Source organism: Salvia splendens, chromosome 8 (genome assembly GCF_004379255.2).
Source record: "Salvia splendens isolate huo1 chromosome 8, SspV2, whole genome shotgun sequence".
Taxonomy (NCBI): Eukaryota; Viridiplantae; Streptophyta; class Magnoliopsida; order Lamiales; family Lamiaceae; genus Salvia; species Salvia splendens.
Window position 1 is genome coordinate 27,150,727 of NC_056039.1, and position 12,956 is coordinate 27,163,682.

The 12,956-nt window shown below is 36.6% G+C and overlaps 2 protein-coding genes across 3 annotated transcripts; one reads left to right on the top strand and one right to left on the bottom strand.

Moving 5' to 3' along the window:
* Positions 1–4,978: 4,978 nt before the first annotated feature.
* Positions 4,979–8,358, bottom strand: LOC121744918 (cold-responsive protein kinase 1-like). 2 transcript variants are annotated; one of them, XM_042138627.1, is made up of 8 exons: positions 8,050–8,358; positions 7,831–7,936; positions 7,178–7,308; positions 6,845–6,960; positions 6,523–6,733; positions 6,190–6,427; positions 5,881–6,031; positions 4,979–5,624 (listed from the first exon to the last, which is right to left on the bottom strand). In XM_042138627.1, the coding sequence occupies exons 3-8, from the start codon at positions 7,239–7,241 to the stop codon at positions 5,232–5,234; spliced, it is 1,173 nt and encodes a 390-aa protein (XP_041994561.1). In that variant the 5' UTR covers positions 7,242–7,308; positions 7,831–7,936; positions 8,050–8,358; the 3' UTR covers positions 4,979–5,231. The 2 variants fall into 2 exon arrangements, with proteins under 2 accessions (XP_041994561.1, XP_041994562.1); XM_042138628.1 differs by lacking the exon at positions 7,831–7,936.
* A 3,766-nt stretch (positions 8,359–12,124) lies between these two features.
* On the top strand, positions 12,125–12,885 carry LOC121744944 (photosystem II 10 kDa polypeptide, chloroplastic-like). The gene is made up of 3 exons (XM_042138657.1): positions 12,125–12,323; positions 12,420–12,534; positions 12,622–12,885. Exons 1-3 carry the CDS (start codon positions 12,170–12,172, stop codon positions 12,767–12,769), a joined length of 417 nt encoding a protein of 138 aa, XP_041994591.1. The 5' UTR covers positions 12,125–12,169; the 3' UTR covers positions 12,770–12,885.
* Positions 12,886–12,956: the final 71 nt, after the last annotated feature.

The window sequence follows — 12,956 nt, forward strand, 5'->3', positions numbered from 1 at the left end:
GTTTTTGGTTTTTTACATAATTAACTACTTCAAAAAAGTAAACAATTAAAGTAATAAAATGAGTAAAGGTATAACAAGATGGAGAAAGTAGGGTTTATGAAATAGGGAAAAATGTGAAACTCACACAACGTTTGTGTTCACCTATGTTGCACCTCTAGGAGTACTAGGGAAGGCACTAATTTAGATTAGGCCCCCTCTCGATGCGGCCAAACCGCGGATTAACCTCTAATATTGGAGTCTTCTCCTAATATGTCAAGGCTAACACCTAAATTCCTAAGACTCAAACCCTCTAACAAGTCATTCCTTCTCTCCAATGCAAATTAGCTAGGAGTTGTTGATTAATTTATTACACCTAATCAAGTATCTCTCGATTACAAGTGATTAGGCAAGAAAACTCAAGTGTTATAAATAACCAACAAAGTTAGCACAAGAGATAAACAAACGCAAAATATTGAATTATTTCACAAACCCACACAAAACATTGAATTATTTCACAAACCCTGAAATGAACTTAGCTACTCATAGTCAACCAACCACATAGGAAAAATCCATAGAAATTGAACTAGACATGGCAAAATAATAAAAAGTACTCCCAAGAGGGATGGTAGAAAGTCTCTTCTTCAAGCTTGTTGATGAATAGACTTCTTGGCATGTCAATCTCTCTCTTTAAAGTGTGGAAATTGGTTAGGGGGCGTGTGTGTGAATGTTAGGCATCGGGCCCTAGGCTTTGTATTCATACTCGAAGTGAAAAATAATGCTTCGGTTCCAATTGCCCGATCGGGCTATCTTAGATATGAGAAATGTTCGACACATGAGTTTTTGTTATCTCGCGACACTGCATCGAGGGCGTTCCTGCCTCGCGATCTCTTTGTCAAATGCTCGATCAGGTGATTGATAGACTTATGGTCTCAGATGTTTTAATGGGTATTTAACATGGGTTATTGAGTTATTTGTGGCTTAACGTATGGGTTTACATCCACTCATGCATTGTTTAGGTGATTTAACGAGTTTGTCAAAATTTTGGAGTTAAATCAGGTGGAAACAGGCTTAAGGAGGAGAAACATAGAGAACGCACAAGTCGCGCGCTGGAGTAGGGGAGAAAACGCCTGAGTCGGTGTTCTGCCGTTCAGAAACAGAGAAAATGCCTGAGTCGGGCATTTCATGCATAGAAGAACGCCCGACCGCAAGTTTGAGAGGTGTTCGCGAGTCAGAGAGAACACCCGAGTCGGACGATTCTCCCATCTCGGATCGCCCAACCGAGCGATTGCACCTAATTAATGTCTATTTTGCTGATTTTTTCACTTCAAGTATAAATACCAACTTGAGAAGTCGATCCCAACAAATTTCACACAACCGAAAACTCATTTCACACACTTTGGTAAGAAATTGATGCGCTAAGGAGTCCTAATCATCTACATTCTTCAAGGCAATGTTTTAAAAACCGGACCGGCCAGCGAACCGGTGTCGTTACTGGTTCACTGGTTCAACCGGTTCACTGGTCGAACCATTGGTTGAACCGTAATACTGTTTATACATATATATTTATTTATTTAGTTATAAATAATAAAATTTAATTACATGTTTTATCAATAAATATTATAGTATTATACTTTTAATTGTATTATTATAGAAAACAAGTCTTATATTAGTATATTAGAATATTTAATGACGTTAAGTTTGAATACAATAATAAACTATAATACACAATATTAAAAACTAGTATTAAAGTCTATGTATAATTATAAACTCCTATATTGTAAAATATAGTGATTGTAAAAATATAATTAAAATAAAAGAAATATATTACAATTAATAATTTCTTAAAAGAATATAGAATTAAAATGAATTATCTTAAAAGAATATAAAATTAAAATGAATTATCTTAAAAGAATACAAAACTAATATGAATTATTAGTTTTGGTGGAAAAAGAATTTCAGATTTAATGTATAAGGATAATTAATGTTCATAATATTGCAAAATGATCATGTGGTGGAGTGGTAAAGAAGTTGATATTTAGAGATGAGGTCATGTGTTCAAGTTTTAGCAACAACAAATTTTAAATTTTTTTTTTTTTTGAAAAATTGAACAAAATTTAAAAAAAAAAATTGAAAAACCGGTTTCCGGTTCGCGGTTGGACCGGTCCGACCGGCCGGTTCCACCGGTTCGCGGCGGTTCAATGTGCTAGTGGTTTTTAGGGGTGAACCGGACCGGACTGCCTACCGGTTCGCGGTTGAACCGGTCGAACCGGCCGGTCCGGTCCGGTTTTTAAAACATTGCTTCAAGGGAAGACTCGCCGCCATCCAGATCATCCTTAGGAGTACTTTTATTTAGTTTCTACCATGTTTTCCTCAATTTCCAGGGATTTGTCCTTGTTTGTTGATGAGATGATGTGTATCTAAACATCTTGTAGGATTTTGGTGATGATTACAATGGGTTGATGAATTATTTTAACGTTTTAATGTTTGCCTTCCTCTATATCTTGTTTTGATGGTTCTATTGTACTATTTCAATCCAACTGCTTAGCTAAGATTTGGATTTCTTTGTTTATTCGTTGTAATCGAGAGATACATGTCTAAGTGAGATGAATTGAACATCAACCCGTGCCCAGTTCACATTCGAGAGAATGGATGGTTATAAGAGGATATGAATCTTAGGGGCTCGGGAGTTAGATTAGATGTATTGGGAGGAGACTTCGATAATTGAAGCTAATCCACATATTGGGTGCACTCGAGATGACCTAATCTAATTAAGTAAATTCCTAATAAGATTAGAGATGATCTTAGTTAAACTTATGCATAGAATGAGTTTATATAAAGGACTATAATGAGTCTTTTAATTTGATCAATTATATATGACAAATGCAATAACATATGAAATTTATGACAACATAAGTTTAATACTTATTAATTTATTATGTGACATATGAAAGTTATGAATATGTTACTATTAATTTATAATTTAAAAAATTAAATATATTGAGGTGAACAGATGATAATATAGTGTCATATGGGATAACAATTAAAAATAAACATCATCTATATAGAAGATATACTTTAGATGAAATGTCATATTTAATTACGTTATAAATATTTTTCTAAGTATATTATGATTCAATGAAATATGTTATTTATATCATTTATTTTGGTGACAAGATTTTGATACACATAATGATACACATTGCAAGTATGCAAATTTATAACTATAGATAATTTATCTCAAAGATGTATTTTGGTCGGTAAAAAGTATTTTGCATATTTCCAATATCAAATACTATGTATGTGTTTGGTCTTTGGCCATGCATCCTTAGTTGTGTTAACTATAACAAATAAATTCAATTATGAGATATACATTTGTATCCCTTATCATTAACGTAACATGCTGATAAATTTTATCCTTCTATCTATTTCTAAACAATGAATCCTATCAATTTATTATTATTGAAAGTATAAATATTTTTTAAGTATATTAATAATTTAGCATAAATTTTGTATTATTTATTAAAACATGCATATGTGTATTAAGATCCCAAAATTGTTCTAATCAACATATGTGTCTATTTATTTTAATTTATAACTTATTAAATTTTATGTTTTTAGTTGTTATATGAAGTGTTACTATAATTGAGTAGTACTACATTTCTGGTATTTGAAGTCCGCATAATTATATTATTTCTTACTGATTTTGTTGATTTATTGAGAATATGCAAATAGTATGTGAAAATTATTTGACTCGTGGTGATGACACTAGTTATACAACCAAGAATGTTAGGGATGTCAATTGGACTAACTCGCCCGGGTTCGGGCCAATCCACTCGGTTTTCGGGCTATATGGGTGCGGGTTATTTGGGTTGTGAATTTTTCGGGTTATAAATTTTCGACCCTAACCTTAAATTTTCGGTTTTCGAGCTAACCCACGGGCTATTCGGGATAAAAGTAATTTACGTGTTATTTTCTATCCAATCCAATATTCTAACTTATAAAAAAACAGATTGTCACAAATAGTAAATGATTATCAAAGTGATCAAAAGAAAGAAAATAATAACAATTGGAATGAAACAAAATACATAAACATATCGCTTAATTAGTAGCATACTTGAACCTGACTGCAATTAAATCAAAATCATGCATTTCAAAGGAGTTGAATGACATTCTTAGTTGTATACCTGAAAAATAAATTATAATCAGTTAAAAAAGATAGTTTAGATAGTAGTATGTCAAAAAATAGTACTAAATCATATCAACCATATTCCATATAACCCTAACTTTCAATTTGAGAGAGAAGACATAATTATCATATATACTTCATATCAATGTTGCGTTTAATATTGAAATTACCATATACACTTCATATAGATATATAACCCAAAATTTTAATTATATTTTTAGTTTAAATGCTCAACCCATGGGCTAACCCGCAACCCACCCGGGCCAACCTGCATAACCCGCTGACCCGAACGGGTCAGCCCATGTAGCCCTATTCTACATTTGAGTTCCGATTTTCAGGCTCTAACCATATGATTTTACCGGGTTATTCGGTTCTGACTCGCAGGTTTCGGGCTAGATTGACATCCCTACTGGTTACATTGAAAAGGTAAACAATAAAAAAATGCTAATAGATCAAGGCAGAGAGACTTTACGCGGGGAATATGCAACAAGTATAATCCGATGGTTGACTAGTAGAAATAAATATATAGTATTAGTTTTAACAAAGTCCATCAATTCCAAATATAGAAATTTTCCCGGTGCTCATCTACAATAATGTGCATCATGTGAATACTTAATGAAGTATAGAATAAACAACCCCAATCATAAACTGCTGTTCTATTTTTAAAACATTTGTGTAATTCAGAATAGAGCTGGCTGTCAACAACCTACTCGAATTTGCCGTGTAATTAATTTATTAAAAAAGAAGTTGCACATTCTATGATTAATAGATGCTGTATGCCTTTGAAACAACAGATAGGGAGAGATGATAAGGTGAGAGCAGGAATCAACTCTTAACTTAGTAAAAAAATATATACCTTTACAAATAACAAATGCAATTCATAGATAACTTCATTTTCATTTACATAGCTATCTCGTCTCATGAGAAGCACAAGCTTGGAACAAAACTACAAAAAAATAAAAAAGAAACAATGCAATCTAAGCAAGCCGGGTACAAATTGTACAAGAATCCTCTAACAAATGAAAAAATACCCTCAAACGAGCGGATTCCCCTTGAGATTTAATCATCAAGAGCTGCGATCATAAACGGCGGTGAAGGGCATGGTAGCAATAGAAGAAGGCGCAGACGTCCATGTTGAGTTCGCAGCTGTATTAGAACCAGATGAGTTGAAATTGGACGATGTGAGGTGTGCGTTGGGCTTTGGCTTTGGATCGCTTTTGATCTTCAAGTCCATGAAATCAGAGATCAGTCCCGGCTTCGTGATTGCATCTTCATCAAAATCTTGCTCTCCGGTAAGCATCCGGACAACAGTAGACATGGAGGGCCGAAGCTTTGGAGAGTCCTGCGTGCAAAGCAGACCGATCTTCAAGAACTTGCAAGCCTGCTCGGCATCAAATTGTCTGTTGAGCGCTGTGTCCACTAGTAACACAAGCTCTTTTCTCTCGTAAAGTTGCCATGTCTGCATCCCAAATACAACAACTTTTAATGATCAAAACTCTTTAAGGGTTATATAACAAATATGACAAGATTCTTCTCAAGAAAAATAACAAAACAAATATTGACAAGATAATAAAATGTCACCATGATGGGATCAGTCTGTATTTCAAACCATTTGATGGTTTATTTTTGCAAAGTGTTTTTGTCATCTCGACGCATTATTAGAACACAAGGAGAGGTTTTCAAAGAGACGGTTTCAGCAAAGTTGAGATGTGTACCCTTTCTAGAATGTACTGTTCTTCTATGGGTAATCGTGTATTTGTATTGCATCTCCCGCTGACTATTTCAATAAGAAGAACCCCAAAACTATAAATATCTGCACGCCGTGTCAACTGACCTCTTATTGCATATTCTGGTGCCAAGTAACCTCTGCAAATGATCAAATTATCCATAGTGAATCATTAGGATTAAAAAATCATAAGTCTGACAAAAACATCCAAATAAACACCAAAAACATACAAGCCACTGGATTTAATTCAACAAAGGCATGCATGCTCTGAGAAATTCAAGGAGATGTTGCAACTTACATGGTTCCAGCAACACGTGTACTAACATGAGTCATGTTCGGAGGTATGAGCTTGGCAAGGCCAAAATCTGAAATTTTTGGGCTCAGATATTTGTCTAGAAGAATATTGCTTGCTTTGATGTCTCGATGCACTATATGAGGTCTAACTTCCTCGTGAAGATAGGCAAGCCCCCTAGCAACTCCTGTACAAATCATAACTCGTGTTTGCCAGCTAAAATGGATGCTACAGTGACCCCCACCTGCAGATTGTTAGAGATCATCAGACAAACTTACCTAATGATGCAAAATATACATCTTTATGATAGCAAGGACATATAATCTCTATAAGGTGTACCAAGAAGTGTCGTTGCTAGACTGTTATTCTCAAGATAGTTGTACACGAGGATTCTTTGATTCTGTTCCACACAACAACCATAAAGCTTGACTAAATTTTCGTGCTCTATGTCTGAAATCACTTGAATCTCCGTCAAGAACTCTCTAACTCCTTGTCTCGAGTCAGCAGAGAGAACCTTAATTGCAGCCATCTGCCCATTCCTAAGTTTTCCCTATTTATCCCAAGAGAATTTCCATCAGAATTCTGTATAGTTGCCTCCAAAAAAGTAGAAGTAAACTCTGTTACCTAATGCAATGAAGAATATGAGACACTCCTCTTTTACCTTATAGACGGAACCAAATCCTCCCTCTCCGATTTTATTCGCTTTACTAAAACCATTGGTGGCAATCGTCAGCTCCTTGTATGGGTATAGAGTAACATTTTGCACTCCTGAGAGCTCTGTAAATGATTTAGCCTCATTAGAATCAACTCAAAGGTGATCATGAAATATAACAATAAGTGAAAATACACAAGAAATATGAATAAATAAACAATAGCAGCTTAAAATATGAACAGGTCACTAAAGAAGGAAGTACCATCAAAGTTAAAAGAAAGAATCATTATTCGTCCAATAATTTGCAGGGATCATTTACATGCAAAAGTTTAAGAGGTTTACCATCTCCAAGCACCGGATCGCTTTGTGCTGAATTTCGCCCGCATAAGAATGATAGACATGTCATAACTGTAGGATATACCAGTGACTTCAGCCTTGTATATCCACAGATATATTGCTTCACAATGTGGAAACTGCAACACACAAAAGATATATAGATCAAAATTAAATTAACAAAATCATACTCTCAATTACACGATATAATGTTGGAAACATGAAATCTTCTACTCTCAATTACAAGGGATGCCGTAGTGCATTGATAATCAATTACTGAGTTCATCAAGGGAGTTATATAGGACATCTCTCAGGATAAATGAATCAAGATTCTACAATGGCTTCATCAATTTATAAATCAAAATCTACATGTGTTTCTCAAACATCTACAACAACAAGGCTATGTATTTCTGGTGAGGAGCATCACAATACTACTACCTAAAACGCCCTGTTTGAGTAGTAGTGAAACACTAGACAGTCTCATAAGATAATTAAAGGAAGCCACATTTATCAGAATCACAGTACCTACAATGTACTAACTAGCATCCTTACACAAATATGTACAAATAACACCATGCATAATTAAATTATAGTGAGTGGTAGCTCAAGCATACATTTCGAATAACTAAAAATGTCTATCAGAATCAAGATTTAAAACTTACATGATGCTCTGATTTTAGACAATTGATATGAAGAACTAATGAAATTCCAAATGAGATTGCTTCCCATTTTTAGAAGGGACAGAAAGTTAATAATCATTGTACATGCCTATAACCAGAAAAGAGAAACCCCAATCACACCTTGATCAATATGAATCAAGAGAGAGAAATTAGTGGAAACGGCATAAAATTAAAGAGAAGTTAGCTGAGATTAATAAGCACCTGCAGTCCAAGGCCACGAGAAGCTCCGAAACCTTAGATCGACGGAAAACGAACTACAGTTGAGAAGAGAATAAAATAAAATAAACAGAAATAGCGGGTGATTTAGAGAAAAATGTTTTCTTCAAAAATAGTGACGTGAAATCTAGGAAGTTCCATGTGTTGCAAGATTAATATAATTAGAAAATCCAAACGCGATGGATCAAAGAAAGCAGAAGAAAGAAGAAAAAAACAAAAGAGATCTGCTGCCAAAGAAGAATGTATCAATTGAAATATCAAAAGAGAAGACTATAAAAGTCCACCGCGTCGTATGACTCAGTATCGTCTGGTCAAGTGGGTCACCTCGTTTTAACACGCCTCCACTTTTTCTATACCCAATGTATATTAACACGCCCAGATTTAATGTATAATTTGCAATTTCTTATCAATTTTTATTCATCATTTTTTCTTAAAAATTCTCATCAAATCAAAATACATTCATCAAACTTATGATTAACCTATCTAACGCACTGTATGACTTTTTAGCTTTTGATTTGTGAAGGGTAAAGCGTCATGTTTTTTAATGTGTGGGAAACCTTTTTTTTATGCGTGGGAATGTGTTAAGGATGAGGTTCCTTAACTCGTAGATTTTGCGTCGAACGTCGCGGGAGCTTTTGCCCGTCGATCAATCCGGCGTCAAAATTATGATTTTGTGCGTTTTGCACGTTTGAAAGGAAAGAGAGTAAAAGAAAATAAAATAGAAGGATAATTGATATTTCTTGAATGATAGAACTAAAGAACAATGTCCACTATTTATAATAGTGGATACTAACTTAATGAGCAAGACAAAAGATATTAAAAATATGAAAATCCATAATTAATTAACTAAATAATTATAATAATAGCCATATCAACTCCCACAAGGTTGAAATCCACCTTGTCCTCAAGGTGGGCACCATGAAGCAACGATGAGTGTCGAGGAATCCTCCTGGGTCAAACATACACCGAATAGTTGAGCGTCTCCCTGCAGCAATGCGTCCATGAATGCTCAAGCAGAAAGTGTCATTTTGCGGAGGAATCAACCGGGCATCAGCGTCGAGCGATGTTGATCGATGATTCATACTTGCGACAACCCTTACATGAGATGAATCACTCAATAATTTCAGCGATGCGTTGTCCACAATGGAACTACCCAAACCAATCTGGACTTGGGGAATCTTGAATTGAGAAGCATTCAATTGTCGCGCGCACTGAATCTTGATGCAACCGTGAACCGGTTTCTCTTTACGTGCGGAATCCGGACTGGACTTCTCTATCTTCTCAACCTTTTCAAGTCCACCAAAACCAACAGAAGAAACAGGAATCATCTTGGCAGAATCAGCAAAGACTTCCTCAACTCGATCACAATCAGGAATCAACGTCGACTGTGGCGGCGACTGATCGAGAGCGGTATTGGGAAGCAGCGCAAAGGGTGGTGGTGATGTACTCGACTGCTGCGGCGGAGCCAATGAGTCGTAGGGGACTAAACCCGACGGCCCCGGCGAAGCCTTGCTATTTCCTGATGGAGGAATGTGCTGAACGAGGTCCCCAAACCTGAAAATTTGGGAGTCGTAGGGCTGCGCGGGTTCAGGCAGCTCGGGAGGAAGCATGTTGTCGATGCGTCGGTCGGCTGCAACAAGGAGAGACTCCATCCTGTAGCACGCTTCCAACAATTGTTGAAGTTGTGCGAGAGTCGGATGTGCCTTGGTGGTGGCTGGACAAGGTGGTTGCGGTGCGGGCTGATTCCATCCTGAGTTATGGCTGGGGGACAGCGGATGATCGTATGCTGAGACCTCGTAGAAGGGGCGTTGTCCCGGTGTCTCCCAGTAGGCAGGTGGATCCCAGCTAGTGGGTTGTCTGAGAGAGGTGTGGTGTAGTTGCTGAGGCGGTTGATAAGGCTGAGAGTATCCCTGCTGTGTGCACAACCGTGGCGGGTCCCAACAAGAGGGCGGTGGTGGTGAGTACAAATCGGGCTCGTAGGACGATGGTTGTCGATACGCAGTTTCCTGGCGCAGCCATGGCGGGTCCCAGGAAGTGGGTTGACGGGCTTGGTAGGGATGGTGTTGTGGGTAGAGTCTCCCATCTCTGATCGGATGGAGCAGGGGTTGAGATACAGGCTGCCATGGGTGTCAATCCGCCTGCCGGAGTTGATATCCGGTGTAGCTGTACGACATGTCAGCGATTCGGAGGAAGAGATCACGATGAAAGCACCAATTGTTAAGGATGAAGTTCCTTAACTCGTAGATTTTGCGTCGAACGTCGCGGGAGCTTTTGCCCGTCGATCAATCCGGCGTCAAAATTATGATTTTGTGCGTTTTGCACGTTTGAAAGGAAAGAGAGTAAGAGAAAATAAAATAGAAGGATAATTGATATTTCTTGAATGATAGAACTAAAGAACAATGTCCACTATTTATAATAGTGGATACTAACTTAATGAGCAAGACAAAAGATATTAAAAATATGAAAATCCATAATTAATTAACTAAATAATAATAATAATAATAATAATAATAGCCGTATCAGAAGGGGTGCGTTACGGTGACACAATTCTTAAAGTGACAACGTGACAACAGGTAATAACCAATCTGCAATACATATGTAAGCAATATGTGATACATAGACAAACAATTCGGCATATGGTTTCAAGCAATATGAGATACTAAATCAGAGAACTATGGTGACACCATAGTTAAAATGACAATCTAGGCAAGCAATCTGCGATACATATACAAACATTCTTCGATACATAGGCAAACAACTCGGCATATGGTTTCAAGCAATCTGCGATACAAAGCCAAAGATAATAAAGCAATCTATGATACATAGGCAAGCAAGTCTGCCGACTGAGATTGAATCTGTTCATCAATCTAACGGTTGTCCTTGATGGTACAATGACATCTTAAATGGTGTTGTCATTTTAACACAAACCTACATGGAAAAGTGTTTTCTTCTAGGAAAGTTCAAATTTAAGTTTCATATGGGGAAAAAATGTTTTTATTAGGATCACAAACTCAAAATATCACGAAATTTATGTCAATCTTTAATTGCAATTAGAGATTTCTATATCGGATATTGCTATGACTATGACTATGACTATGAGTTTGTACAAATTTCATTCATTTTTTCCCGTTAGAATTTCACACAAAAAGTGTTAATTTTACATGGCAAATACAATTTCTGGACTCTTCCTTCATATTTTAGTAATTGTGGACTCATTTTATTATGTTACATTAATAAAAACTTTCTTACTTACAATAAGAACTATGAATGCATTTTTTTATTATTGACGATAAGAACTATGGCTTAGTTGTAAATTGTATATTCCTTCCTATTTGGTCAAGTGGGAGAATGCGTACTTATTTAATTTGTTTTGCTGCTGTGTAAGTATAATATTGTATGAAAATATTCTTTTGCTTGACCCCTAACAGGAAATTCCCTTTTCAAATATTCAACATTAATCATACTAAAAAGCACACACGAGGTGTTCAGACACAATTCAACTTTTTTAATATAAAAGATACTGATACTACTATTTATATCAAAAATTCAATGTAGGATTAATAGTTTCATAAAGAAAATTTGGTGTAGATATAGTTACCTGCTTAAACATATTTATAATACTATACACTTTTCTTGAGGGGACTATCCTAGCTACTTGATGTGCTTAGTTAAATTTGACTTATATTTTTCAAATAGGATAACGTAATACTATTTTTTGGTTGGAAATTTCCAAGTTAGACAAATCCACACCATTTTTTCCTAATAATTCTAGAGTGCCACTGCTACGTGGAGTTCGAAAAATAATTATTCTGGATATAATTAGGAAAAGAGCTGGAAATATTGTTTCCACAATATTGAAGCGCAAAGATGGTTATAAATAAGGTAGAACACAAATATCTATGCAGCCAATAGGTAATCTCCAGGTGTCCAAAATGTTGCAAAATGGTGATAACGTTTTAACATCATATCCAGAATGAAACCAGAAACGGATCGCCACGTGTATCGATAAGAATCGTGGAATGCTAGTACAGTATAATATTTTATCAACCCAAAGCACTTGCAGTTACAGTTACAGTTACAGTTGCAGTTGGAGAGAAGAAATCAAATGGCAAGCACAGTGATGAGCTCAGTGGCGCTGAAGCCCGCCTCCTTCACCGCCGAAAAGTTCGCCGTCCGCGGCATCCCATCCCTTGCTAGAACCGCCTCGTTCAGAGTCCAAGCCAGCGGCGGCAAGAAGATCAAGACCGACACACCTTATGGTTCATTTAAACATCAATTAAACAAAGAATGCTTTCGATCTTTAAATTTATGTTCATTTATCAACAAAAAACTAACCATTTCAACTCCTTGTGTAGGAACCGGCGGCGGCATGGACTTGAGAAATGGAGTCGATGCCTCCGGCAGGAAGGCTACCGGAAAGGGCGTGTACCAATTCGTGGACAAATACGGTGCTAACGTGGACGGATACAGGTGAGTAGTCATCACAATAGCACAGCATAGCTCACCAATTGTGGAATGATTTTCGACTAACGGTGACCGGAAATATGGCATGTGCAGCCCTATCTACGACAGGAATGATTGGTCTCCGAGTGGCGATGTCTATGTCGGGGGTACCACTGGCTTGGCCATATGGGCCGTCACCCTCCTCGGCATCCTTGCCGGCGGTGCGCTTCTTGTCTACAACACCAGTGCTTTGGTGCAGTAAACTAGAACTACTATCATGTTTCTTTCCCACTACCATCTGTAATCTATAGATGATTCTGTTTCGATGTCTTGTAAAATTTGCCTTGTGATATACATATCTCAATTGTTTACCAGCAATTCCACTATCCATCTTCCTCTTATGCTTTATGCAATCTACAAATGCACTATTTTATATATGATGATTCTTT